At 38.3% G+C, this 26,334-nt stretch overlaps 1 protein-coding gene across 1 annotated transcript; it reads left to right on the top strand.

Moving 5' to 3' along the window:
- LIN9 (lin-9 DREAM MuvB core complex component) lies at positions 1-26,042 on the top strand. Its single transcript, XM_026033816.1, has 14 exons — positions 1-130; positions 1,224-1,256; positions 2,264-2,358; positions 7,523-7,656; positions 10,579-10,704; positions 14,653-14,810; positions 15,907-16,040; positions 17,171-17,290; positions 17,472-17,573; positions 21,899-21,979; positions 23,789-23,914; positions 24,241-24,423; positions 24,534-24,631; positions 25,614-26,042. The coding sequence occupies exons 1-14, from the start codon at positions 97-99 to the stop codon at positions 25,717-25,719; spliced, it is 1,530 nt and encodes a 509-aa protein (XP_025889601.1). The 5' UTR covers positions 1-96; the 3' UTR covers positions 25,720-26,042.
- The last annotated feature ends 292 nt before the right edge of the window (positions 26,043-26,334 follow it).

Below are 26,334 nucleotides of genomic sequence, written 5' to 3'. Positions count from 1 at the left end.
TGCTAGTAATTTCCTGCAACTTGTTACATTAAAATGTTTTACTTTCACTACAGACATGCCTTGGACTGGAGTTTCCTATTCAAACACTGAGCAAAGATGCTGTCTTCTGATTCCATTACCGTAGTTGCAGGTTAGGTAAAAATAAATGAGCGCCCTTATTCTGGCGTGCATGCTGAGGCCTGTGGTTCTTGGGCAACTTACTGATTCATACCTAGCCGTGCAGACCGTACCTTAGCAGCTAGGGCTGTTTAGGAGTGTAAAGCCTGTAAACCATGAGGACGGGGCAGTAACTCCGCTGTCTGCCGCCGCTCCCTGCCTGCACTGTCTCTTGCCAGTGGTTGAAGGGCTGCTCTGCTGGCTCCTCATCGGCCTCTTGCACGAAGCACCTGAGTTTGATGCTTAGCAAAGCATCTCGGGCACCTCCCCTGGGAAACTCCCCTCCCACGTAAGGTTTTGTGGCCTCTTGCTGCGTGTTACGTTGTCGTTGTCATATTTGCCCTTGGATGAGGTTGTGGAACTCGATCCATCTGAGAAATGGGTGGAAGAAGAGGGCACTGACCAGTGTCAGAGATGTGTAGAGTGCCCCGTCCTCGTGATAGTGCTTCTGCCTGTCCATCTTCAGGGACGTGTGCATTTTTCCCAAGTTTTTAAACTGCTAATCGTGGCGCGCATCTCGCTGTCCCTGGCATTAATCTTTGAGGGACAGATACTGCTTCACTGGCTATCACATAGGTGTTTTGCTTTGGGACTGCACGCACGGTGGATAGGAGGGACCCCGTGTATTTGTGCAAGCACAGTATTTGTGGTCCTGGAGAGCTCTGACTGGGTTTCAGTCAGGAAAGACCTCATAACAGTTCCTAGTAAGCTGTATAATATAGTTGCAGCTGTACAGTATATTTGCATCTGTGCTGATGTATGTGGTTTGAAAATAGAGCTTTTTCGGAACTGTATTAAACTAAAGTGCTGAGGATCTGAAACTGTTTCGTGACTCTTAAACTAAAGGCAGAAGAAAGCAAGTGAATAAACTTGCAAGGTTTTACTGGGTCACAGCCAGGTAATGCTAGTGCCATGGGGAGCAAAGGGGATCTATTCATTCAGCTGTGAAAGACTGAGTATTCAATTGCCCTTTCTGCCTAAGAATTAATTAAGAATACGTAGACTCTACCTAGGATGTGTACTTTGAAATACCTTATGATTTATGTGCTCCTTCTGGTATGTTACAGGTTCGTCGGCAAAAGCACTTGTGAGCTTGAAAGGTAAGAAATTGATGTCTTAATTTGTGGTATGATTGGAATTGATAATCTGCCTTTCAGATATGCTGAGTTTCTGGCTTTGAAAGCCTCAACAAAATAACGTTTATTAAAGAGAGTTTTTGTTTAATTTTTTTTTGTGGATATTTGTCATTTCAGTTGACTGAGACTCAGCAGTTGAAAGTACATGTGTTGTGGTGTATTTAGACACCGTTCTTTTGGGTGGCATTTCTGAAGTGTATTTTTTCTTTTAAAGTGCTGCTTAGGTGTCAGGTTTGATGAGAAAATTGAGGTAATCCACTATCTCATCCTCAAGAGAGGAAAGGAATCTTCATGCGACTTGCACATGTGAGGATTTGCAATAGGAAGAAAATTCATAATCTCATTGTGTGTTCTATCAGCAAGTAGTGGGAGAACTAAAATAATCTGTTTTTTTATTGCCTTTTCTTTGAAATTATCTGAATGAATATTATTGAAAAAAAGAGTGCTTTTATTCTGCCAAGCAGAAGCTTCTTTATATATTGCATTAAACAACAAAGAAATAGTTGGTTGAATGTGTTTTAACCACTGTAGATTTGTTTCAGTTAAATTTAATTCGTTGATTTTTTGAGTGCCTCCCCTTCATTCATTTTAAGAGCCAGGAGGAGACCAGGATTCCTAGAGCTTTACCTTCTTTGTAACGTGGCTGTGGCTGAATCTCAGCTGTCCAGGTGTTTGTCACTTTGGCAATGGAAGTTACAGATTCTTGCAGAGAGGAATTTCATGAAATCTCAACTTTGTATCAAGAGAAAAGACTTTTCTCTTGGCTCTCCTTGTTCTGAAAGCCTATCAATTTTTGTTTTTTTGAGTGTTCAGAGCAATTTAATAAAACTATTGGTGTATAAATCTATTAATAGTTGACTGAGAAAATATTGCAAGTATAAAAATATATTGGTATTTGACAATGTTATGCTAATATTTGGATAGTAGGTATATTGACAAAAAATAGTAATGACATGAACTCTTCACAACAGAGGGAAGTTTATCCAACACGTGGAATGAAAAGTACAATTCCCTGCAGAAAACACCTATTTGGAAAAGCAAGAATGCTGGTTCTGCTGTGGAAATGGTAAGAAATAAATGTTTCAAGGAAAAAGAAATAAAGTATTGAATGATTTGCCAGAGATTCATACTTTCAGCTTTCCAGAGGTTTAAACTCTATACTTCACAAGCACTATATGCAGTTCCAGTGTGAAGTGAAGGCGTATTTTAGAAATAAACAAAATATAAATTTATAACTTTGTTAAAAATAGCTCTGAGTCTTTTTTGTAATACCTAACTTTGAATTTTGGTCAATAACCAATGCATAAAGAACAGCAAGGAGAAACGTCATTAATGCGCTCCCATCTTTGTGCCTTCAATGGGGGGAATGTTTTCCTAAGAAGGAAGGAGTAGCAGAGACGTATCCTGCAGCCTTCTGAGAGCACTCGTAGGAGACCTTAAGTTAAAGAACCCCCTTGGGGCAGGGAATGAGTAGTAGTGACCTCCAGCCTCCAAGATCCTGTTTCTCGGCTTTGGTCTGACCATCTCTCTTTAAAACTTTGTTGTCCTTTCTTTCCTTATCACAATCAAGCTCTTCTTGATTATTCTCAGCCTCCTCCGCCTTTTCCTAACTATTTTTGTTCTGTTTATGCTACAGGCTGTATCTCATCCCATGCCTTGTTTGTCCGCATCTGTGATACTGTTTGTTCTTTTCTATGGCATCCTTGTGATTGCTACACAGACCTTCTCTCCCACACTCCTTTCACGCCACCTTCTTGCAGTAATTGCAACCAAATTTTGAACTAGTCACCTGTTTTATATTTGAATCATTGTTTATTTGTAAGCTCCTTTATTTTGGGTGTTATGCCTGAAAACTCTTACACTTGCTGTTCTGCACATAATCAAAATCCCTCATCAGCATCCAACAGCCCTTCAAGCAATGTGATTTACATCTGCTGTGTGATTTTTCTGGGATCTTCTCCCCGTAGAGAGAAATGTGCACAGAAAAGAGCCTTGTTTTGCTAAGATTCGTGCAAGTGTAGGTACACGTGTTGCTAGTGCTTATGCTGGAGAAGACAGTTCTAGACAGTAGTGACTTTTGTTGTGCCCCTCAGTTTAGGTGGGAGTTCAGGTCACGGTTTCCAGCTGCCCACTGGGGAAATGCATCTTCTGACAGAAAWGGGCATTAGCTCTAATTCAGTAGATTGCATGTGGCTGTGGATGGAAAGCACTAATTGTAATATATATACAACAAAATTTAAGGTGTACTGGCTTTAAGTATTGAAAATAAGTAGCAAGACTTTGAATTTGAATCRGTATTCTCTGGAAAGACAGTAAAGCACAGAGGATAGACTCGTAGGTGTGTAGAAACCCATGCTGTTGATGAGCAATGTAGTCTTTTATATTWGTTTCAATTAGTTTCAACATTCAATAGGAACCTGACTCTTTTCCCTGTGAGTGGAATGCTATGATAAAAATGAATCGGGAGACTTGGCAATATGAGAGTCTTTCTTGGTGAGGCAGGAACGTGGATCTGCTTTCTTGATCAAAAGCTGTAAAAGTTCTGACCTTTTCTTTTAAAGGCAATAGTTTGTCCAGGACATCAGAGAGGGTGTAAAAGAGCATAAGGACACTGTAACGTAAATAAAAGTTCACTCTGGAGACTGTATAGTGAATTGGGATGTGGGGTAAAAAGAATCCTGTATCTTGCTGAAGAGAGAAGAAATATCCAGAACAACTAATATAAGCTAGTTACTACGTTAATATAATATAAGCACCATTTTGTTACTATCTAATATATAGTTCCTCTGTTAAGAGTGTGTGTGTGTGTGTGTGTGTGTGTGTGTCCTGGTTTGTAAACTCTTCAAATGACAGGTATTTTCTTCTTGTATGTGCTGAATATACCTGGGCATCCCGCACCACTGTTGCTTAGCAATAGGCTTGTTGTGTAGTTTTGATTATAAATATATCTGATTTTGAGTCAGAAAAAAGCTCCAGCTGGTTTCATGAAATGGAATAGACAGATACATATATTTTGTCCTATCACTAGTTAATTCTATAGGGACCTTTTTCCTGAAACTTATTAGGTGTTTTGATCAGCTTCAAACTTTTTTGATATCTTTTTTAAATACTTACTAGCAAAGTTGTATTTTGCTTTGATTTATTTTGCTTCTGATTGCTCCAAAGGACTTCTTTGTCATTGGAATTCATCACTTTGTGGGTGTCACGGATTTCATACCCGTGTCAGTTAGTAGCTATGCCACCATCCGTAGTGACAGAGGTGAAGTCTGCGTTTGCTCTGCATTTRTTGATCCCCTTTATCCATAGTCTGAGCTAGGAGGAGCGCTGCGGGTCGGGCTCGGGGCTCTGCACGGGAGACGTTTGGGTTGTGGCTCGTGTCTGTGGCAGGCCACGGTGTTCGTGGAAGGAAGGCTTCTTCCTGGCAGCACTGATCATACCTGTACCTTGTTGTTTTGTCCTTGGCCTCTGTGCAAGCTTTTAGCCATAGGTGGAGATCTTGAGGTATAACTAAGCACAAGTATTAGAGAGGTTACTTTTTTTCATGCCATATATTTGTGAGTTTTCATTTTTGGTCAGCTTAGAGCTACAGCATCTTAGCATACAAATAAGTCTTAATCAGCAAAAATTCCAAATTCTCTCATCTGATTTTTTTAATGTAACTTTAGTGTTTTAGTTTCATTGGAYGATAGCTTCTTAGCATTATGCAGTATGTGCACTTTCAGCAAGTTTTTTAAAAAATCACTTTATTAGATTCTTGAGAGATCCTTGCAAGAACTTTTATATCCAGCTATTTCTTATTACCTAGAACATACCAAAATAAGCACAGTTTGAATATCCTCCTCTCTTTTTTTTTTAACCCCAGATCTAGAGCAAACTGTTTAGCAGATGTGCTTATAACCAAAGTAAATACTATATTAAGCTTAGATGGCAAGTGTTTAGACACCTAACTCCCCTGGAAGAAAGTGGGAGTTAAGTTCTAAATACTTCAGTGGATCTGGGCCAGCAGTAGAGTAATGGGTTATAGTTAGCATTGGAAAGCCTGGAATCTTGAATTCCTCCTTCTCTTCTCAGCCTGGAGATTGTAGTAACTGGGAGGCTCTATTTATTGTGTGCCATCTGCCTTAAGCCTCTAGGTGGCCGGGAAGAGGCTTTCCATTTCTCTCGCTGTCAGTTCTGTGCRTGAGCAGAGGCTCGGGCTTTCTTTTGTAATGCGTTGTTAATTTTGATACATGCAGCCCTTCAGAAATGCAAAACGGAGCCGACTCTTCTGTGAAGAAGATGACAGACAAATAAGCACAAGGTCACCCAAAAGAAATCAGAAGGTTGCGATGGTTCCACAGGTACCTGCATGTACGCAGATATTTTTACCGGAAAGAGCAACCCTATCTGTTCTAGCTGAAAATTAGGATCCATCTGATATCCAAGTTGCCCTATCAATTTAGGATTTTTTTGTGAGGAAAGCTGTTATCAGAGTTAAGCTATATTTCAAAATACATTTATGTTTTCTTTTCATAGTGGGGTTCCTTAGCTATGTATGAGAGTGTGTCCATTTTGATCATGGACATAAGCGTACAGGGCTAGGAAGGATTCCAGAGTAATTGACTCTCTTGCTACTGCAAACAGTCACGTCCTCTAATCGGCATAAATTTCTTTCAGTTAAAAACTAATGAGGTTTCTTGCACCGAATATCTAATTTGGAAGATGGTTACTGAATGTCACTGTATTCTAATAWGTAGGAACTTGCTGTTGTTTTCCCACCTAAATGTATTCATGGTCAGCTCTACCTACTTATGCCTCTAATGCTGCTCTTCTCTAATTCAGATGACTTCTTTTTCCTTACCTTCCATTTCCATGTCTATTTCTTGTTGTATCACAAATAGCAGCTATCGTTTCGGCCTTAATTTGCTACGCTAGACAGGACAGAGTTTCTTAGTGTTGGATAGCTGGATTTCTCTTCCCTTTGTCATCCCAAGCACTTCCATATCTCGCTGTTGGAGGCCTTGATAGGCGTTTGCACTCCTACTCTTGAATTTTGCGTGCTGCAGATAGATGTGTTTGAGCGCCACTCTTCCTTGCTTTCTCAGCTGGAGTGTGTGGTGTAGGCTGGGGGAGACTTGGCAATTTCCATTTTGCTGGATCCATGTTGTCAGAGATAGGACCATGGCATCTCTCTCTATTCACTGCCATGATTTCTTAGCAGTAGAAAGACCTGAGTAACGTGCTAGACCCAAGTGGTTTGTACTTTTTGTACTTGCCTGTCTGGTTCAGAAGATCCTGTGGTAAGTGGGTAAATATTTGTGAGGGGCTGCAGCTCTCAGGTCTTACTGTCCTGCTAGGCCTTGGTTCCTGGAGAAGCAGAGGAAGAAAGGGGACCTAGAAGGCAATGGTTGAGCACAGCAGGAGCCAGCAAGGTGCCTACTGTGGATTTTTTCCTATTATTTCTCCTACTAAAAGTCAAAGCCCGTTGAGCATTTGGGGAGGATAGCAGCTAGTTATGGCACTCTCAAAGCTGAAGTCTCTTGTACATAACTTTCTCCTTGTCAGTTAAGATAGCCCTGCAACAAAATTATGGAATTMTTCAGCCTTGCTCAAACACACTTCCATGCATTCTTGCATGGGATCTGGGACCGTGTCTTTTCTGTGGTTTGTGAAGTAGTTTTCAAATGTAGATAGTGTTTAAAATATGCTTATATCCGTGCTAGCTCCTCTTGCAGTCTGAGAGAAAAATAAATAAATAAATAAATAAGCCACTCTGCTCCAGGCTTTGCCTGTATAACCTTATTGTGCTGATTGCATCTCATTCTTGAGAAGAGTTAGCAGGAGCAGAAGCCCYAGAACAAATGAAGCAGTTGGTGGTGCTGGATGCCAGCCTGGGATAAGCTCAGAGGCGTCTCAAATGGTTAAGGTCTGTGTATGCTTCTAGAGCCTCTGCTGTTGTTCCCAATAACTTAGTTTCAGAGCTGGAAAATACCTTTAATAGAAGAGCCATGTATGGAGATAAACTGTGGAACTGATCCCACTATTTTGCCCTCTGCTCTGACTGCATTGTCAATGTAATGTGGTAAGATTTATAATAGTTCTGCAACAAAAAATTATCATAAAAATATATATGCTTAAAATATAGTGACTGTTAATGTACATTTTTTAAACAAGAAAAGGAATTTTAATTATCTGGACACTGGAGAACATTGAGGGCAATGTTTAACAATTTCCTTTATTTTACCCTATAGAAGTTTACTGCAACAATGCCAACACCAGACAAGAAAGCATCACAGAAGATTGGTTTGCGGCTTCGTAACCTGCTCAAACTTCCCAAAGCTCACAAGTGGTGCATATATGAATGGTTCTATTCAAATATAGATAAGTACGTATTTTTTAATATAATTATCACTTACTAGCCCAGGAAAAAAAAATCCAAAAKCAAGCTGCACATTTCCTTATATTGATTAGACTTTCAGGTTTATTCTTAAAATTTTAGAGCTTCATTTTTTGTTTTCGTTATGATGAGCAGCCTAGTTGGATATCTCCTTTAATCTGCTCTGGAATTAGCTTTCTCTGTTAATGACCACTGCTGCTGCCAGATCTAAAAATATATGAAAAAAATTTTGTCTTTTTTTAAGTATGAAATTATCAGAATACCAAGACCTTTTTTTTCAACCTTTGGATTAATGATATGCACTGGAACTCTTCACTACATATGCTGTTACTTGTCTAAGAAGTATAAATGTTGGTTTCTGATATTTCTTCCCCATCGCCCTGTTTTTATTGTGATCATTAATAGAACTGGGGGTTGTAACTATTGACCTCTTGTCTGGATATTGGCATCCTTCCTGCATCACCTACTCTGCCTCCTAGACTATTAAGACAATCTGTGCTTCAGGGTACTTGACCCTTGTTTTGTTACTACACCCAGGAACATGGAGCGAATTGTTTAAAAGAACCATTTTTAATTAAGTCTCTAATCACGAAAACCCAAAACTTTTCCCAAAACTCAAAGTACTGTTTTCCATTATTCATTCCTAACAAAATAATAGGTTTTTGTTGTTTCTAACTAAGGCTATTTTCCTTAAACTGAGCAAGCAGTTCTAGCGATAAAAAAAAAAAAAAAAAAAGGGGGGGCAAAAAAGGCATTTTAGGATATGCCCATCCCAAGCAGAAGAATTACATATTCATTTTAGTTTGTTTGGACTTTCTTGTGTGTAGGATTTAGCTCCCTTGAAAGTAGTCTTTGAATCATTTTTCTTGGTCTTACTAAAAACAGCTGTTTAACTGAAAACAATTGTTTATGAATAGTAATAATTTTAATGTATGTCATATGAGAATAATTACTGTTTTTACAAGACTTTGTAGTTTATCAAATATTCAAATAATTGTCTATATAACTTTTGGTCACTCAATAAACTRGAATTTGATTTCAGTAGATAATTCTGAAAAATTCTTTGATATAGTTATCGATGCATGTTTGTAATGCCAGTAAGATATGTTCGTGTTAAGATATAATAAAATCATTTGCTAAGAGATTATGGAACCTTGAAAGATAAATTTTGATTGATGTTTTGAATCGTATGATCTAGACTTAATGTGAAGCATAAAAAGGTTTAAATAACAGAGCTAACTCCATCAGCTGAAAAAAACCTCAATTTACAAGTTTCAAAATATTTTAATCAAATTGTTGTTTTCCAAATTTGCCTCATGAATGTAAATACTATTTTACTGTAAGGTTTAAAGATATTTTTCTCTGCAGCTATGATGTGTGATTATTAAAATATTTCAGAAGCTGTTTCAGTTAGATTCTCACTAGATTGCTGTATGTGGGGCTGTTTTCTGTGAAGTCCCCCTTCTTCCTCCAGCGCATCATGTACAATCTGCTCTGACATCTGACACCCTTTGACACCTGTGGGTATCTGCTTATCCAGTTGCAGTTGTAACCTGCATACACCTTTTCACAGGACTTCTAATCTTGTTGGTGATGGGGATTTACAGTTTGCTAACACAGTGATAGTAAAAACAATCACGTACCAATTCTCTCTCCAAAAACCAGTTGGTCTTTACTGTAGCCAACATACCTATATAAATATATATATATATGAATAAAATAAAACTCTTAGCACTTCCTTGCCTGTTTCCTGCACACCATGATCATCCTGTACACGTTTGATCCAGGGTCCTCAGCAACTCCTGAGCCCCATCCTAACCTCTGTTTTASTCCTCTGCAGTTTCCTTTTAGTTCGTTCTCACAGTCACAGGTCTTTCTACTGCAAAAATATTCTTTCCTATTCTTGCCTCCAAGGGTTTCCTTATCTCCATGAACCTTCCCTTTCTCCTGCCACCCCATACTCCCAGATGAAAGCTATGTTGTTTCCAATGTCATTTGGTTTGTACTTAGGGAGTTTCCTGTATAAACCTAACACCCTGCAGGGGTTTTTGAGGGGAAAAAATAGCTTTATCTAGGATGCAGTTATTCTTTTGTTCTCACTAGGTGAGATCTGTCTCAGTTGCATGTAGTGTTGAATGATTAACCTGCTGCTAGGCAGGCCTATCCATTGCTGGTCCCTTGTCTCCTCAGCACAAGAAGAATGTGGTGCTACAAAGTGAAGGGCAGTCATAAAACATAAGGATGCAGACAGGTCATAGCATCAAACAGAAATTCATAACTGGTGTAGGTAGGTTCCCCAAACTGCCACTGCTCTAACGTTCACCCTCTACTTTCTCATGGAGTTGTGGAATGATGTAATAAAAGTTTCTCTTGTATAGCTGTAGAGAATGATAAGATTGTTAAATCTACATTTTTGGAAGCTTTTATTGAGAATCTTTGTTATAATTGAATGAATTGGTGAAAAGAGCACTGTTTTTTCTGTCTTGCGAGCACATTGCATACAATTAKTGTCCCTTCCTTTGCTCTTAATATCTCACCGCACCCTTATGGTTTCCTTCAGTGAGTTGCATGTTCTTTACTGGTTTTACTGGGCTTTCATGTGGTTACAACAGTGCCTTTGCATCCGTTGCACAGCCAGATGAGTGTTCGCGTGTATGAACAGATGAGGTGAAAATTGTTAAACATTATAAACCTGAAAAGATTAATGGTATAGCCTAAATGCAACAGTAGTCCTGGGAATTTTCTGTCTTGGCTTTTTCATAGAATTGATTCCAGGTTAATTTTTATCTTTGAATAGAAATATCTTGTTTATATGGCTTGTTCACTTACTTATTTGATGATTGCTTTGTAGAACTTTGTGACAAAAATTTACTAAGCTCATTTACCAGAGGGCAAATTGTGTTTTAACAGGCCATTATTTGAGGGAGATAATGATTTCTGTGTATGCCTGAAAGAATCCTTCCCAAATCTGAAAACTAGGAAGTTGACAAGAGTAGAGTGGGGAAAAATCAGACGACTGATGGGAAAACCACGAAGGTAACTTTTTTTTTTCTCCTTTACATCTAATAACTATGTGTAATGTGTACAGGTTTATGACTTTATGGATTGTTCTTATTAAAAACACTGGTAGTAAAGCAAAATAATGGCTGAGAGGAGAGTTGTTGTTTTTTGACAAAACACAACTTGAAATATTCTATTCCTGCTCTTTATAACTGATCTAACAAGCTGGGATATGTTGAAAATACATTAGTGTCTTCCATGCCAGGCACYACTGAAACATAAAAGTTGGACAGACTTTCCTAGAAAGTGTTTTTTGATTCTTCTTTTTATTTATTATTTATTTAACTACATGTGACACAGGAGAATAAATACACCTTAAGGTGTAATTTATTTATTTATTTATCTTTAACCATTTTTTTTGTAGATACTGAACTTTTCCTGCCTTGGCTGCCAAAAGCAAGACAAATGAATGTTGTCCATAGAATGTTGGACATTGTAGGCATGAATCTGGAACTGAATCAAGGGCATAGATTTTTCCTTCAGTTCCTATCTGAACTGAATTTGTAATTTCTAAAACTACCAATTCATTTCAGTCTTTTTACAGAAGCAATACAGTGGTGTAAAATCAAGGAGAAAAATGTGTGGAGAATGTTGCAGATGCTTATTTTTAGGATTTAAATACTGAATATGAGAACTAAAGCACTGAATAGCTTTCACAGATAACTCTATTGAGCCAGGATAGATTTTTGTCYGATGTGAACTATTTTATCTTCTGTACCTGTAAACAGATTTTCATAATGAAAAACAGCCAGTCCAGAGATGGCACCAGAGCTTCCTTAAAATAGTTCCCTCTGGAGAGGTGTTAATGTCACCTGAACTTTAACATAGCTTTTGAGTTCCTCTGTCATCATGCTCCCACCTCAGAGGGCCTTGGTGTCCTTGGAGTTTAGTTCATCACTTAGGCTTTGTGTTTATTCATTTGACTTTTGCTGACAGTGGGTATCAGTAGAAAAGATCAGCCCTCCTCCGTGTGCTGCACCATTGAGATAATGATTCCTTTCGTGCACACTCTCTCGTTTTCTTAGTTAATTAACTTTTTCAGTTCAGTAGATTCCAAATGACTCTAAGTCTTTTGAATCCTGTTGAAGATTTTCAAGGCTTACTTCATCTACCTTCTAGAACAATATTTTTATTACCACTCTATTAAAAAGAGCTTCTCACTGCCTCATTATATGCAAGTAAGATAAATACCATAGCAATATCAATATCTTCACATGAAGGAGGAGAAAAAATTTTGCATCCACAGTGTTGATGGCAGAGGATAACAACATCTCCCTGTGATAGCTGTGCACATGATTGTCTTTTTGCTTTCATATTGCTTTAATTATATTGTAATATTTTCTTATGTCTGCTGCAACTTTAAATTCAATGTCCTATCACACCATCAACAGTGTGGGTGATTGACACAACAGTTTTCTTCCTGGGAGCCTGCAAAACTTGTAAGATTCCAGTAGACTCTGGGGAAAAAGATATGCTCCAAGAAAAGGAAGAGGTAATAGTTAGTCTTGTGTACTCTCTTACATAAACTTCACTGGGGTTGTGACATAGCAGTGGATACGAGTTGATCAGATATGCTGGTCCTGTCACGATGTGATGATAATGAATCRTGTATGTTAGTTTAATTCTCTTGACCAAAGCAGAAACCAAGTAGTCTGCAACCTCATTACTTTTCTGTAGAGTTTTGTTTTTCWTTAAGAAGTTGAACAACGTGATCTATCTAGTGTGGTTTTCACCTTTCATTTTTTACAGCTGTGGTGCAAAGATCAGACAACTTTTATTAAAGCCGTATGTGGGAGGGATTAGTTTTTTTATAAAGGAAACTGGAAACACATTGCAAATAGTTTCTACTGTCCTATCTCACTGCATTCTGAACAGAGTCTTGTTAGTGAAATGTTTGTGTTGTTGATAGGAACCTCCAAGTTTGGCGATTTATTTTTGAGCTTTGAGCTTGTATTTAAGACCATGAGTCAAAGAACATCAGACAGTATGTGATACCCCTGATGCAAGACCTTGGACATGTTCAGAAGGACTGACATTAAAGTCTGTTCTTTCCTTTTTTGTCCTACTGTGAATAGTCTCCCTGCAGTGGCATTGAAGAGTTCTGACCTGATTTTGCTGGTTCATATTTACAGCCCAATACAAGCATTGTTTCACACTTGTTTTCCCCAGCAGTAATTGTGAGCCAAAAAAAAAAAAAAAAAGAAAGAAAGAAAATTTATCTAAATAAGAATTTCTAAAGAAGTTTTGCATACATCTCCCAACCACTCTCTACCTCTCTACCATATCCCTTTCCAGATATTTTTGAACTCCTAGTGAGGATCACTTAAGCAATATACAACTCCAGGTAAATGCATTCCGCTCTTCAGTAAGTGGTGAACTGGTGAGTGGGACGTGCACATAAACTGCTCTGTCTGCAATACAGTTTATACATGATGCCAGCAGCACTTGTAACTTCTGCAGTGATACTGATTTAAATGCCTCATAAAAGAACTTTCAGGTGCTGCTCCTCAGATCTGACAGAAACACATTTCTGCTTCAGTTCATTCCCTGTAGTACTTGTTTTTTAGTGTCTAGAGCTGAGATTTCATTGTGTTTAGTGCTTTACACACTGAGCAAAAAGATGGTCCGTGACCCATTTAACTAATAAAGCAGAAATAAGTCAGAAAACAATTGATGTTTATGGATATGCAAAGGAATATGAAACTGCTGGTCAGCATAAAAGGAAATGGTCTCAGCTCCCTGGCTGCTTAATGGTTTTCAGCTTGTTCTGCCCATCACACCAAAGAAAAGATCTGGAGAATACTGAAACAGTTTTGAAGAACTCTTCCCAAGTGCAGAGTATACCATAGAAAACATAACACGAGCGTGCTTATTTCAGCATAAATAAGAGAATGGTAGAAGCAGACTTAGAAATAGGAGTTGGCTGCTCAATACTGAATGAGGAAGAAATAACTGAGCTTCAAAAGGTTTAAAAATGGAAAATACATGGTTTACAGCAGTACGGAAAAGGGAATCAGCAGAGGAATTATCAGTGCATGTCTTCTAAAGTAGCCTCATAAAGCAGCAGCTTTAATCGATCAGTAATCAATATATGCCTGTATGAGTTCTACAGGAAACATTTAAATTGCACCTAACTGCAGTAAAATAATTAACAAAATGGTTAATTATTTGATAAATTACTGCTGCTGCAATTGGAGACCTACATTATTCCTCTTTTAAAGGACTTCTTTCATTACCACAAGGTGATGTAACATTTTTTTCTTTATAAGGAACAGCAGATAGGATAGAGTCCTAATGGCTGCCTTTGCTTTCAGTGCCTTCCTCATGCATCAAATCTATTCAGTGAAGTGAAAATGAGTAAAACCAAGCAAGGGCCTTGGGAGAGTAAGTGTTCTCCTTTAGATGAGCCATATGACTTTAAAAAATAAAACTTTTTTTATTCAAACAGAAGGAAAAAAAAAAAAGCCATTTGTTTATCCTAGTTGGTTTAGTTGTGCTAATAAGCCCCTTTCAAAGGGATCTCTTCTGTGTCCTTGAGCAGTGCCAGCCAGGGACCTCATAGGTAAGCCCTGATAACTTGCATAGAACTGGCATCCAGGGTAGGCTGGATGTGACACCCACTTTAGCTTTGGTGAATCTCTATAAACAGCAAAAGTCCTGCTTAAAAAATAAAAAAGTACTCTCCTAAAATGCTCATGTAAGTAGTTAGCATTTCTGAGTATTATTTTTAAATAAATTTTATCTCAGGAGTGATAATTCGGGAGAATAAAGCTGAGTGAATATGTTTGAACACTGCCTCARGCTTTTTACTTTTTCTCATTCATTGTGTTGCAGAATATGCCTATTGATTAGATGTGTCTTCGTATATGTATGCTTTCATTTCAGTGTTGAATTTAAGAATAGTTTTACTTAATTGTATTATAGATGTTCCTCTGCATTCTTTGAGGAAGAAAGATCAGCGTTAAAACAGAAACGACAGAAAATAAGGCTATTGCAGCAGCGGAAGGTTGCAGATATTTCACAGTTCAAAGATCTTCCAGAAGAAATTCCATTGCCACTCGTAATAGGAACAAAAGTTACAGGTAACATCTTACTAAAATCCTTACAAAACACATGGTGKTTTTTTGATTTTTTTGTTTGTTTTTTAAACCACAATATGTTTATGGCACACAAGTTAAAACTTCAAACACTAAAAGCTATATGTTTTTATTGTTCACTTACTGGGGAAGTACTTGCATGGGGTAGCTAAATAGTGACACAATTTAGAGATATTAATTTAAAGGGGTTTATTAACGTTGCTATTACAATTTATTGTAGATTTATCCTTTTTTTAATTCCACTATATCCAAAAGATTTTGGAGAGTAAGATTCTTAAATACAGACAGCTGAGTGCTTCTGCAGGTTTAAAATCCAGATATACATAAAACTTAAGTTTAATTTTTGTAAATMTAAAAATATCTTTAGAGACAAGTGGAGAATGGATATGGCAGAATGCTTGGATGTGTATATTAAAAATGACCTTACCTTATTAAAAAACTTATATGTAACTGAAGAAGGACTATTGTTTAAAACATTCCATAGGTTATATTTAACTTTTTAAATTTTTAATTCTTTTGAATTTGCTGGATCCTGTCTGCTTGTGATGTAGGTATTTTCCACTTACACCCCAGTACCTCCCAGCTCCCATTACTGTTGGTTGCTTCCCAAGCTCTTCAGCTTTCAGCTGGTTGAGGCCCTGCCTCAGGTGGGCTGAGGGGCAGGCGTGCAGTCTCCCACACGGGTACATCGTCTCGTCACCCTTCCGCGGCAGGATCTTTGAGCTGCTTGCCTGTGTTGAACACGCAGCCATCAGGTGTGGTGATCAAACAGAACTAGTGCCCCAAAMCACTCATAAATAGATGTTATCCAAAGTCTGCCTAAAGATATTGGGGATTAAATAGTATTTTGTTTAGACGTAAGTGTAGTGTGAAGCGTTATACTTTGGAAGTTCCTGGCTTGCAAAAAAAACTTTTTTTGAAATTAGATAGCATATCTTTTTCTTTTTGTGGATTTACAACATTTTTCATTTGAGATGTGTTTTCTCTTATTGGATGATGCCAGCCTTACTTGGCAGAGAAGTCTGTCTTGCCCACTGGTGACAAAGCATGGTAATATTTGGGATTTTCTTTTCTTTTCAAGCCCGGTTGCGAGGAGTTCATGATGGCCTGTTTACTGGACAGATAGACGCTGTAGACACTCTTAATGCCACGTACAGAGTGACTTTTGACAGAGCAGGTCTTGGAACACACACCATCCCAGATTATGAAGTTCTTGTAAGTATTAATAACCCATTTCTTAAAATAGCTGGAACACAAGGCAAAACAGTTGTGTGCTTTAATCAGAGAAGAAGATTCCAAATAAAGTGTGTTTTCAGTAAAAGAGAAGAGAATGAATAACAGCCATGGAAACTGRCCTTTGTAAATGAGTGCATATATTTATGAAGGTCTATGTAACTCTTCAGGGAGATGCATCTGAGGGCTGCATTTTATTTATTAGTTTTAGGCCCCTGACTTCATAATTGTAGTTTCCCAGGGGAATGAGCATCCACTGCTTATGATTTGACCTAATTGGATAACTTTTTTTGATGATCATTCAGGTTGAAGGAGCCACTACTATAGGTGGTTATAACAGTTTGAGTTTAATATGAAGAGAAATGATGGCTGGTATAAGATCCTGAAGGAAATTTTGCAATTGMATCCTGTTGTTATTTGTGGAAAATGTTCAAGAAAACCTCTTGCTCTGTCTGAAAAAGCTCATGGTAGCTGGAAGCAAGTGTTGTATGTTGATTGAATCTCATCTTTAATCTTTTTTATGGCAGTGAGACTACCCGTAAGGAACTATTCTTGGCCAAATAATAATTTGGGTTTATTGCCTATTTGATATGCTTGCTTACCAAGTTATGATCTCCAGGAATTATTCTTGATGAATTATTCTTGAGTTTGCCTTAGGTGGCTTGCTTGGTATTGAATCTGCTAAGGGCTCAGAACAAGTCTAAGAACTAACCTCTTTCTTGATCCAAGTGTGGAGCTCTGCCAAACTCCTCTTTGATTATGATTTATTTACAGACTTCCAGTACAAGTTCTTTTTGGATATTGTGCCATATCACTTCGTAAACTGCAGCAATGAGCTATGATTTTTGAAGCTCTAACTGTTCTCAAAGCAGGAAAAAAACAGGGGGGGGGGGGGAGAAAGGAAGTTTTAAATGTAGTCTTTCAGAAAGTTTGGCATTTCTCTAAGCTAGTAGGTCATTGCTCTTCTAATGCTGTTCAGCTTTGGAGATGTGGAGTGGGGAGGGTCAGTCTAGAAGTAAATAGATGTATTTCAAAGGTGCTTAACACTAGGCAAACACTTTAAAATTAGGCAAACACCTGAAGTATTTTTTTGTTCTTTTTCTGTATCCAAGAGCAATGAGCCCCATGAAACCATGCCAATTGCTGCCTTYGGACAGAAACAACGGCCTTCTAGGTTCTTTATGACCCCTCCCCGATTGCCTTACACACCGTCACTCCAGTCTCCCATTACAGTAAGTTATTTATTTTGTCTTATTTTGTGATATTATTCAGTGAAGCTTTTTATGATACATTTTTGAAGTTGTTACCTTATGCAATTTTGAGATTAATCTCTGCAGTTGTTCAGTAAGATTAAAAATTATAGCAAAATCCTTTAGAAATAAACTGTTAACTTAAACGTTCTTCCTTCTATAGGACAGTGATCCTTTRTTAGGACAATCTTCATGGAAAAGCAAAATTTCAGGCACAGATAGTGAAACACTAGGCGGCTTTCCAGTAGAATTCCTCATTCAAGTGGTAAGTTTCAACTACAACTCCAAATATTGTCGTGTGTTGCCCTTTTGTGTTTATTCTGTCAATTCTTTTGTAGTTAATTGACGTTCTGTTGATTTCCAAGCAATTTGGTGATATCAAAAACAAGCTTCTCATAATATGGTTAGAGGACTTTTTATGCTTGCTTTTCTTGCTTGTCTTTAGCTTTGAAATCTGCTACTCTTTATTTCAGACATCAGAAAGAGGGATTTGTCTTCAAATTTTTCTCACTTTTCTAGCTGTACCAGTTGAGCTAAAATATATATATATTTATCTATGATATATGGATATTTATATATATATCTATGTTTAAGACATTAAGAAATGATATATAACATTGCTAAGCTTTTTGAGTTTTAAAGTGTATATAATGGTCAAAAAACCAAGTTCTGTTTTTAGTTAATATGAAATACACTGATATTCAGGCTAATGGATTGTTTTGACAAGTACAACTCCCTAATTTTTTTAGGGAGAAATTGACTATATGAAGCTAATTTCAAAAAATATATATATTGTCATTCAGTTTAGCCAAGAAGTTTTAAAATAGATGTAATTGCGATAAGGTTCAATATGTTAAAAATGACAATCCACGAAATTATGCTATTTATGTTGCTAAACTGGATCTGCAACTATCACTGGAGTCACTAGTTGACAAAACTGTGTTTAAAAGCAAACTGGGTAAGTGTGGTTTGAGTTTTAAAATTTTTAGTCAATTGTATTTTTCTGTGTGTTAAATCTGAGGATTAAGACATTTCTCAGTYGTTGTTGGTTATTACTTGTTATAAGTAAAACTGAGTTTTAAAAGTATTGGCCCCTTGTATTAGAAATGCTGGCATTCCATGAGGATACTGCATTTCYAAGTATTTTGGCTTGAAGATTGCCTGAACAAAATCAGATCAGATTTTGATGTGTTTATGGGAACATCTTAACACTTTATCCAGCTTTCTGCTAAAGGAGTTTAAAAAAAAAAAAAAAAAAGACCACACAGACCATCAGTAAGTGCTGCTTTAAAGCCTAAAGAATCAACATTTTTATTTGAAGTAAAGGATAGTACTGACCTTGAATGCTGTTTATGGATTGCAGTGCTTTCACTAATCCATGGTTAGTTTTGTGTTAAAGGTGCCAGCTAAGGATGTTCTGCACATCTGTTTATACATTGCTGCAGTAACAGTCACTTTTTGTACTTGGGTGCAGTAACAAAGCTATAGTCACCATTTTGATTTAATAATAATTCAGAACGAAAAATTATTGGAAATTTTGTTTCAAAGAGAACTTTCTGGTAAGCTTGGCTACTATTTATATTGTGAGTAAACAGTTCCAAGGAAAAAAGCTTTGTTTTGGACTAAACAGGAAAATAAATGGCACCACAYGTTGGATAAGATTTCCACTCAGTATCTTGGTTTTCTCTTGCAAGTTCTGAACCTAATAGGGAACAAAAGGAAGCAGAGCCAGAATCCTTTGGCACAGATAAATGTCAAGGATAGCCTGTGTACAGCTTACGGCTGGGAGCAAACATTAGGGCTTGTAAGAACTMCCTTACACTTTAATTACAGTCTTCAATTGGTGGCTCCTAGTTTTTCTAAATTGTTAGATAAATTTACATATGTCTCTGCTTTGGCATCAGAAACTACTGTCCTTTCTCTTTTTACTGTATATAAAGATATGCTCATCAGTCTTAAAAACAAACCTTACGCTTATAAAGTTGACTTCATCTCTGTTAGTATCCGGAACAACAAGAATCAACGAGATTCATCCAAATCAACAAGAAGCAAGTAATAAATATAATAAGCTAACAAATATAAGTCTCTCAGCCATCCCTGCGTATGATATGCATCATTATATATTTCATAGGTTATGTTGCAGGTAAAAAATGATAGATAGCATCTTTTCAGAGCAATTTCTACTTCTAGGCAATATTAAAATCTGAAGGATATTTTTCCTGTAAGGGAAGGCATCCAGAGGTTATTTATTTTTTATTTATTTAGGTCTGTTTTGGGAAAGATTAAATTTAGATTGCAAAGGAAAGAATCCAAGACAGAAATGAGTTTTTGCAGTGTTGCTGCATGTCCAGTAGAGGGAGTTCGTTAGTGCAGCTGCAATCCAGAAAAGTGAATTAGTCTTCCTGATTGCTGTGGGGAGATAGGAAATTTGTCACAAATGCAGGAAGAAAAACGTAAAAAAATGGTTACTGGATTTCTCTCAGAATTTTGGAAAGTAGGTCATATTACAAAGCTATTGCACACTTTTTGAAATGATTTTGTTCTTATAAGTACTGTCTTGACTCAAAAATGAAATATAAAGTATAAATGTAAAGATACTGCTTGGGCTGTTCCTTCATCTTTGCTCTTGGGGGAACTTTTACATGTAGAGAAGTGTTGTACTAAAAGCTCTCCTCTAGTTTAGCATGAGGTTTAAAGTGTAGGAACTGATGGTAGTTCCTGCCTGGAAAGAGAGACACTTCAAAGAAATTAGAGCTGAGCAGTTTTGAAGCATTCACTGCAGATACTGGCAGATGAAAATGGAAGTCTGTATTAAGATGTAGCAACGAGGGGAGCTTGGTAGAAATCATACATACATGAAARGTCTGGGTGTCATGCAGAAACAATCAGGATATCTTTTCACCAGAGGATTCTTTAGAAAAGAGCAAATATAATAAAAAGCCAAAGGTAACGAGCTTGAGAGCCAGGACGTGCATGGAAGATATATGGACATCCAAGTACCTTGCAAGTTCTGGGTATAGACGTCGAGCTGAGAGCTCGGCGGTTCCAGCAAGGAGGTGGACGTGGGTGTGTTGGCGCTGCAGGACGGCGAGGAGGGTCTGGCCTCACGATAACGTCTCGGCAGCAGCGTYGGCCACTTCCCGCCCACACGAGCGTTTGTGTGGCTGCGAGAGTAAATCAGATCAGTGAGATTACCCAGCTCAAAAGTAGCCCTCGAAAACATTTTTCCTTCCTTTTTGGATTTGTTGTCCATCGTGATGGGTCTCCGGGTCTCTCAAAATGCCTGTGCTGGCTGAACATGCAGGGGGCGGACAGGGAGGGACACGGGCGCATTGGGGTAATGGCGGCAGCGCCGCCTCGGCCTAGACCATGGCCTGGCATGACCCTCGTGGAAGGGGAAGCGTGGGGGGTTCTTGCAGGGGTGGCAGAAGTGCCATCGCACGTACAGGCAGAGCCTTCCTGCCACCATCAGGAGACACGGCAGCGAATGAAACGGGTGCAGAAAGGGCTGCCGAAAGCCAAGAGCCTTTTGTGGAAAGGAGACTTGAAGGGCACACTGGTCTAGGGAAGGAGTGGCCAAGAAGAGGTACTCTTATTGCCTGTGAATGAATAGAGGAAAGCCCAAGGAGAAGAGAACCTGTTTTTTAAGCTGAGGAACAGCTTTGGCAGGAGAAACAAATTGTGGTGAAGCAAACATGAATGTCCTTAACCTGGAAATTGGAAGAAGATTCAGTGTTAGCTGACTGAGGTCCTAAGGTTCCTTTAGGATTTGTGAGGGCAAGGAACGTGGCTGCTTTTAAGACCATTTCCCACTCCTGTGCTCCATTTCTAAGAGGTAGCAAGTTCTTTTGAAATGTATAAAACCTGAAATCTGGGTTCTCTGTAAATCAGTAATAAAACTGTTGGTGGTTGTAGTGGAGCTAGAATTTCTCCCAGGGGCCCTGGAGAGTGCAAACAATTTTAAAGAGTTATGTGTATGGTGAGAAAGTATTTCCAGTGATTCCTTCTTCAGTCTGCTAGGTCCCAAAGCAGCAAAAATGGGATATTCTCATTACAAAAGAAGACGGGGAAATGGAAAGGGCAGGCTTTATTTTTCTTCTGTTTAAAATATGTCTACTCTCTGTAGCAACTTTTATTGCAAGAGTGTGTAAAAGGGGCTGGTGCTCGATCTAGGACACAGCTGTGAACAGGCTTAGAACTGTGTGTTAATAGGGTAGTGAGGCAAGTGGTGTTACTTGTAGGATGTGATGGTCATATCCTTAGCTTTCCTTTAGGCTTGGAGAAAAAAAAAAATCTGTTCAGCATCTTTTCATCTGTACATTATATTGGTCTTCCTGTAGGCTATTTCAGCTTACTGGTTTTAGCTTTCTCCAGGACACTTGAAAAGGCTTTGAAAATCTCTTTAAAAAATTATAGTTTATTTCTACTTAATTTTTATTTCTGCATTTTAATTTGATGAACAACTGAGGGGTTTGGGGGTTTTTGTTTGTTTTTATAAAACCTGAAAAAATAGGTGTTATATTGTATTTCTGTAACACTTCAAAACTGTTTAAGGGCCTGCTCATCCTAAAAATAGCTCCTTTGTTTCAGACCAGGTTATCAAAAATCCTCATGATCAAGAAAGAACACATCAAACAATTGAGAGAGATGAATACAGAAGCAGAAAAGCTGGTGAGAATGTTCTCTTTTCACTTCTTAAGACAACGTGTACTTTTTAACAGTTTTCTTGCAAATAAATGTAATGAATCTCACACACATACACACACACACAAAAAGAGTCTGGATAAGATGTATTTTATTGCTTTATATATATATTTGTGTGTGTATATTTAAACAAGATAGAGAGGTCGGTTATTTCAAATACATTTTCACTCTTAAAAGTGTTTTGCTTTGGAAACAGATTAAAGTTCACGTTGGGATAGTATTTTCTTTGCATGTCGACTAATTCTGTGCTGTGGACTTGAGAAATCTTAAAGAAACTTAGATAGAAGCCTAAATGGTAAAATACTTATAATTTTATTTTGCAGATGGTGTTTATTTAGCTTGCCATCTAAAACAATAACTCAGAGGTTTTTGTATTTAAAGCCCTGAGTGCTCTTGACCTGCATTTAAAATTACAATAAGAGAGCAGCTACAGTACAAGTAGCAGCAGCAGAGGGTTTTTGCTGGGCTTTGTCTAATCATCAGTCAGTAAATCAAAATGATAATGCTCCTTCTACTACCCCTGGCTATCGATCAGCTGAAAGTGGAGGGCCATCAGTCTCAGCCTTCTGCAGCCAGTTGTCTCTGCAGTGTGCAGCAGGAGAGCAGAGGTTTGTGGAGAGCAAAAGGCTTTCTTTTTGCTTCTTGGAGCCAAAAATGCTGAATTCTTCAGGTAAATGTTTGAAAGGCAAATGATTTATTGTGGTGTGACTTCCTCCTTTATGCCTTCAGGCACTGTGTGCACATGTATGTTCAGTCTCTCTGCTTCCGACCACAGAGTTAGAATCAAGGTTAAAACCCACTATTGCAGCCTCTAAGTCTGATACTGAAAAATTACCAGCTTTCCTTAAATCAAATTTTAAAAATCTTCCTGTTTTTACTGAGCTGTTAGTACTTCTGCATAGGCAAAATCAGCCACAGGAAAGGCAGATGCATGAGAAGGCTTCCTCCAACAGGAATCCAGACATTAACACGGCACTCCACTACTGAGTCATAAATTACCTTTATTGTAGAATAAGAACAACAAGAGTAACAAAGCTGTGAGAGAGATCACAGCTGTTGTGAGCCTTGAGGAGATCCCCCAAAGAATGTTAAATTTGCTACATTTTAGCTCTAGTTGTAGTCTAGATAAGGACTTTGAGGTAGCTTTGAAGTTCTTCCCTGGCTTGTTTGCTTGGTAAAGAAGCCGTTAGAGGCAACTTCTTTTATTCCTCTAGGCCACCTTGATGAATGGAGGGACAAGATACCTTTCTAGTGGATCATAGTTTTATCCTACCTTTTACCCTTCTTTGTCCCTTTCATAATTGCATCTGTGTTTGTGCTACTGAGGATATGGTGTTTATCTTCAAAAATGTATTTTATTTAAATGCAGCCTTTTGGAAAGGAAGGCCTGCCCCACAGCATTGCCCTCAGGTGGCCCTCTGACCCATACACAGCCCCACACCAGGTTGTCCCATGTGTGGTTCTCCCACTACCGGATCATTCTGTACATGCAGCAGAGTCGGTCAGTGAGGGCTGCTCTAAAGTCATTTAGGGACCAGCTACTAGAGAAGTCAGCCGGTCTGGCCACAGGCCTGTGCAGGATTTAGCACTGCTGATCACGGAGTTTTAAATCATCATGCCAGGCTTTCATATTTTCTGCCTTAAACTATTCCTGGTATACTTGGAGATTTCAAATACCTCACTACTATTTTCAAATGAAAATTCTTTCTGGTGAATTCAGAAGATATATATGTAAGTGTTGCATTAACACTTTAATATGCTCTCTCTTTTGCACAGAAATCCTATTCAATGCCGATCGGCATTGAGTTTCAGAGGAGATATGCAACTATTGTTCTAGATCTAGAACAACTAAACAAAGACTTGAACAAAGTTTTGCATAAGGTTCAACAGTATTGTTATGAGGTAAGATTTTCCTAAAACCTGTACGTGCTTGGTGTTCCTGTTTAAGTACAAATCAGTTTCTTGGGAGATAGGGAGGGTGCTTGGAAACGAAACGTCCATCAGCAGCTACATCAGGCTCCTCCTCTCTCCGTTTCTCTCTCCAAACACAGAAATTTTCACACCAGGGGCCAGTTTTGGACTAGATGAGCATAAAATGTACATAAACGCAGACAAGATAGTGCAGGAAACACAGCATGCAGTCTCTTTTGAAATCACTTGTCCTTTTGTACATGCATCAGTYGCTAAGGAGATCGTTGATCTTCATTTCTCTGGTTCTATCTGTGCAGCTTGCTCCAGACCAGGGCCTCCAGCCTGCAGACCAGCCAACAGACCTGAGGCGGAGGTGTGAAGAGGAAGCTCAGGAGATCGTCCGGCAAGCAAATTCCTCCACGACAGGGCAGCTTTGTGTGGAAAATGAAAACTTAACTGATCTTATCTCCAGGCTTACAGCAATATTACTGCAGATTAAGGTAATACGATTGCAAAAATACAGTTTCTCCCATCAAATATACATTATTGAAGCTGTCGGTTGATTTGTGGTGAATTGTCAGAACATTATTTGTAATTTCTTCTCCTACAGTGTCTAGCAGAAGGAGGTGACCTGAATTCCTTTGAATTTAAATCACTAACAGATTCATTAAATGACATTAAGAATTCAATAGATTCTTCAAATATCAGGTATTGCTTTTTGAATAATTAATTCTTAATGACGTATTTCACTCCAACAAGCAATTCTTACTGTACTTTAGGGATGAATGTTGATTATAATTAAGGGTTTGAATCCCATAATTTCTGTGTATAGGAATGGTCCCACTTAAAAGAGGTCTTATTAGAGGGAGTTTTCTGTTTGATCCTAGCAACAAAATAACTTGAATAAAATAATTAAAAGAAAAAAATATATATTGATACAGCAATAACTAGATTATTCCATTTATTCTACCTTTTACCAAGGTGTTTGCTTGGACACCTAATAAGTTATCTTTAGACTGTTTCCAGATTTGAACATCTGAAAGAGAGCTATCGTTGTTTTTAAAGCTTTCTGCTTAAGTTCTTTAAACCGTAGGACAGTTCTTTTAGCAGTGTGATTCAACCTCTTGTCTCTAAGCATCAAAAGGTGGTACATGAACAATTACAGCTTCTGAGCAGGCTGCTTTATCAATATTTTTGAACAGCCATATTTGTGCCAGATCAAAAAGCCTATCTAGACTGTAGTGCTGAATGCTGTTTGAAARCGCTTTTTATTTTATTAAAAACAAAAGTAAAATCTAAACAATGGTGGAACTTTTCCATAATCAACATGGCAAAAAGCAGGGTTGCTGAACACTGCTAAAAAGATGATAATGTGTTTCACTGTGCTTGTTTTCAGTACTTTAAGCATCTCTTCACTGTGTGTGTGTGTATACTCTATTACTTCTGATGTACAAGTCTGCTTTAAAGCACACAACTCAATGACCTTGTACAGCTATTTGTGCAAATGCTATTTTCATATGTGTCTTGTTGAGCTGCATTAGTACACACCACCCTCTGACAATCCTTCCAAATTTTTGCATTGATTGTGTACGTACTTTGACTAAAAGCAGCTGGCTTTCACTCTGAGAATATTCAGCTGTGACTCTTTAATATGGGATTTTAACCTCTTTTCTTTTTCCTCTCACTGCAGTTGTTTTCAGAATAACGTTGAGATCCACGTTGCACATATTCAGAGTGGCCTGAGCCAGATGGGGAATTTACATGCGTTTGCAGCTAACAACACCAACAGAGACTGAAAACTCCCCTTCACGCGTACAGCAAATAGTTCTGGAAAATCCTCTTCCTTTGCATAGGCTTCACCAAATATCCTAACTGCCAGAAGATAAGGGAAAAGACCTCTCGGGAAGGACCCTTTTTAAATACATTATATCTTCTTCTTAAGAAAACCAGCATTACTGGCCAGCATTACATTAGATTTTTCCATTTGTTATTCACCTACAGTAGTTTTGCTACCCAATAATCTCTTAGTAACTGCATTTAGTATAATAAACCCGACGACATGCTTTCATATAAGTTGAACTTAATTTTTAAAGAGGTTCAGCCTAATCCTGCCTGCTCATTGCGCTCCTGGTGCGTGAGGAATGAGGAGGGAAGGGCTCGTGTCGGCAGCAGCTCCGCGCTCGAGAGCTCCAGTCCTGCCGGGGTCCGGGAGCCGCCGTTGGGACGTCAGGTAGGGCCAGGCAGCCCAGGCCGGGCCACCCCCGTGACAGAGGCAGCAGCAGCAGGATGTGGACGGCAAAAAGACGTCAAAAAGACGTCAAAAAGCCGAGGGTGGCCGGGCAGGTCGGCCGCTCAGTCAGTGTTTTGTTGAGCCTTCGGGTTTATCCTAACTTATACAAGGAGTCTAATGA

Source organism: Nothoprocta perdicaria, unplaced genomic scaffold (assembly GCF_003342845.1).
Source record: "Nothoprocta perdicaria isolate Ctin4 unplaced genomic scaffold, notPer1 scaffold_133, whole genome shotgun sequence".
NCBI lineage: Eukaryota > Metazoa > Chordata > Aves > Tinamiformes > Tinamidae > Nothoprocta > Nothoprocta perdicaria.
The sequence above is the reverse complement of the archived record's forward strand: the minus strand, read 5'-3'. Positions and strand labels throughout refer to the sequence as shown.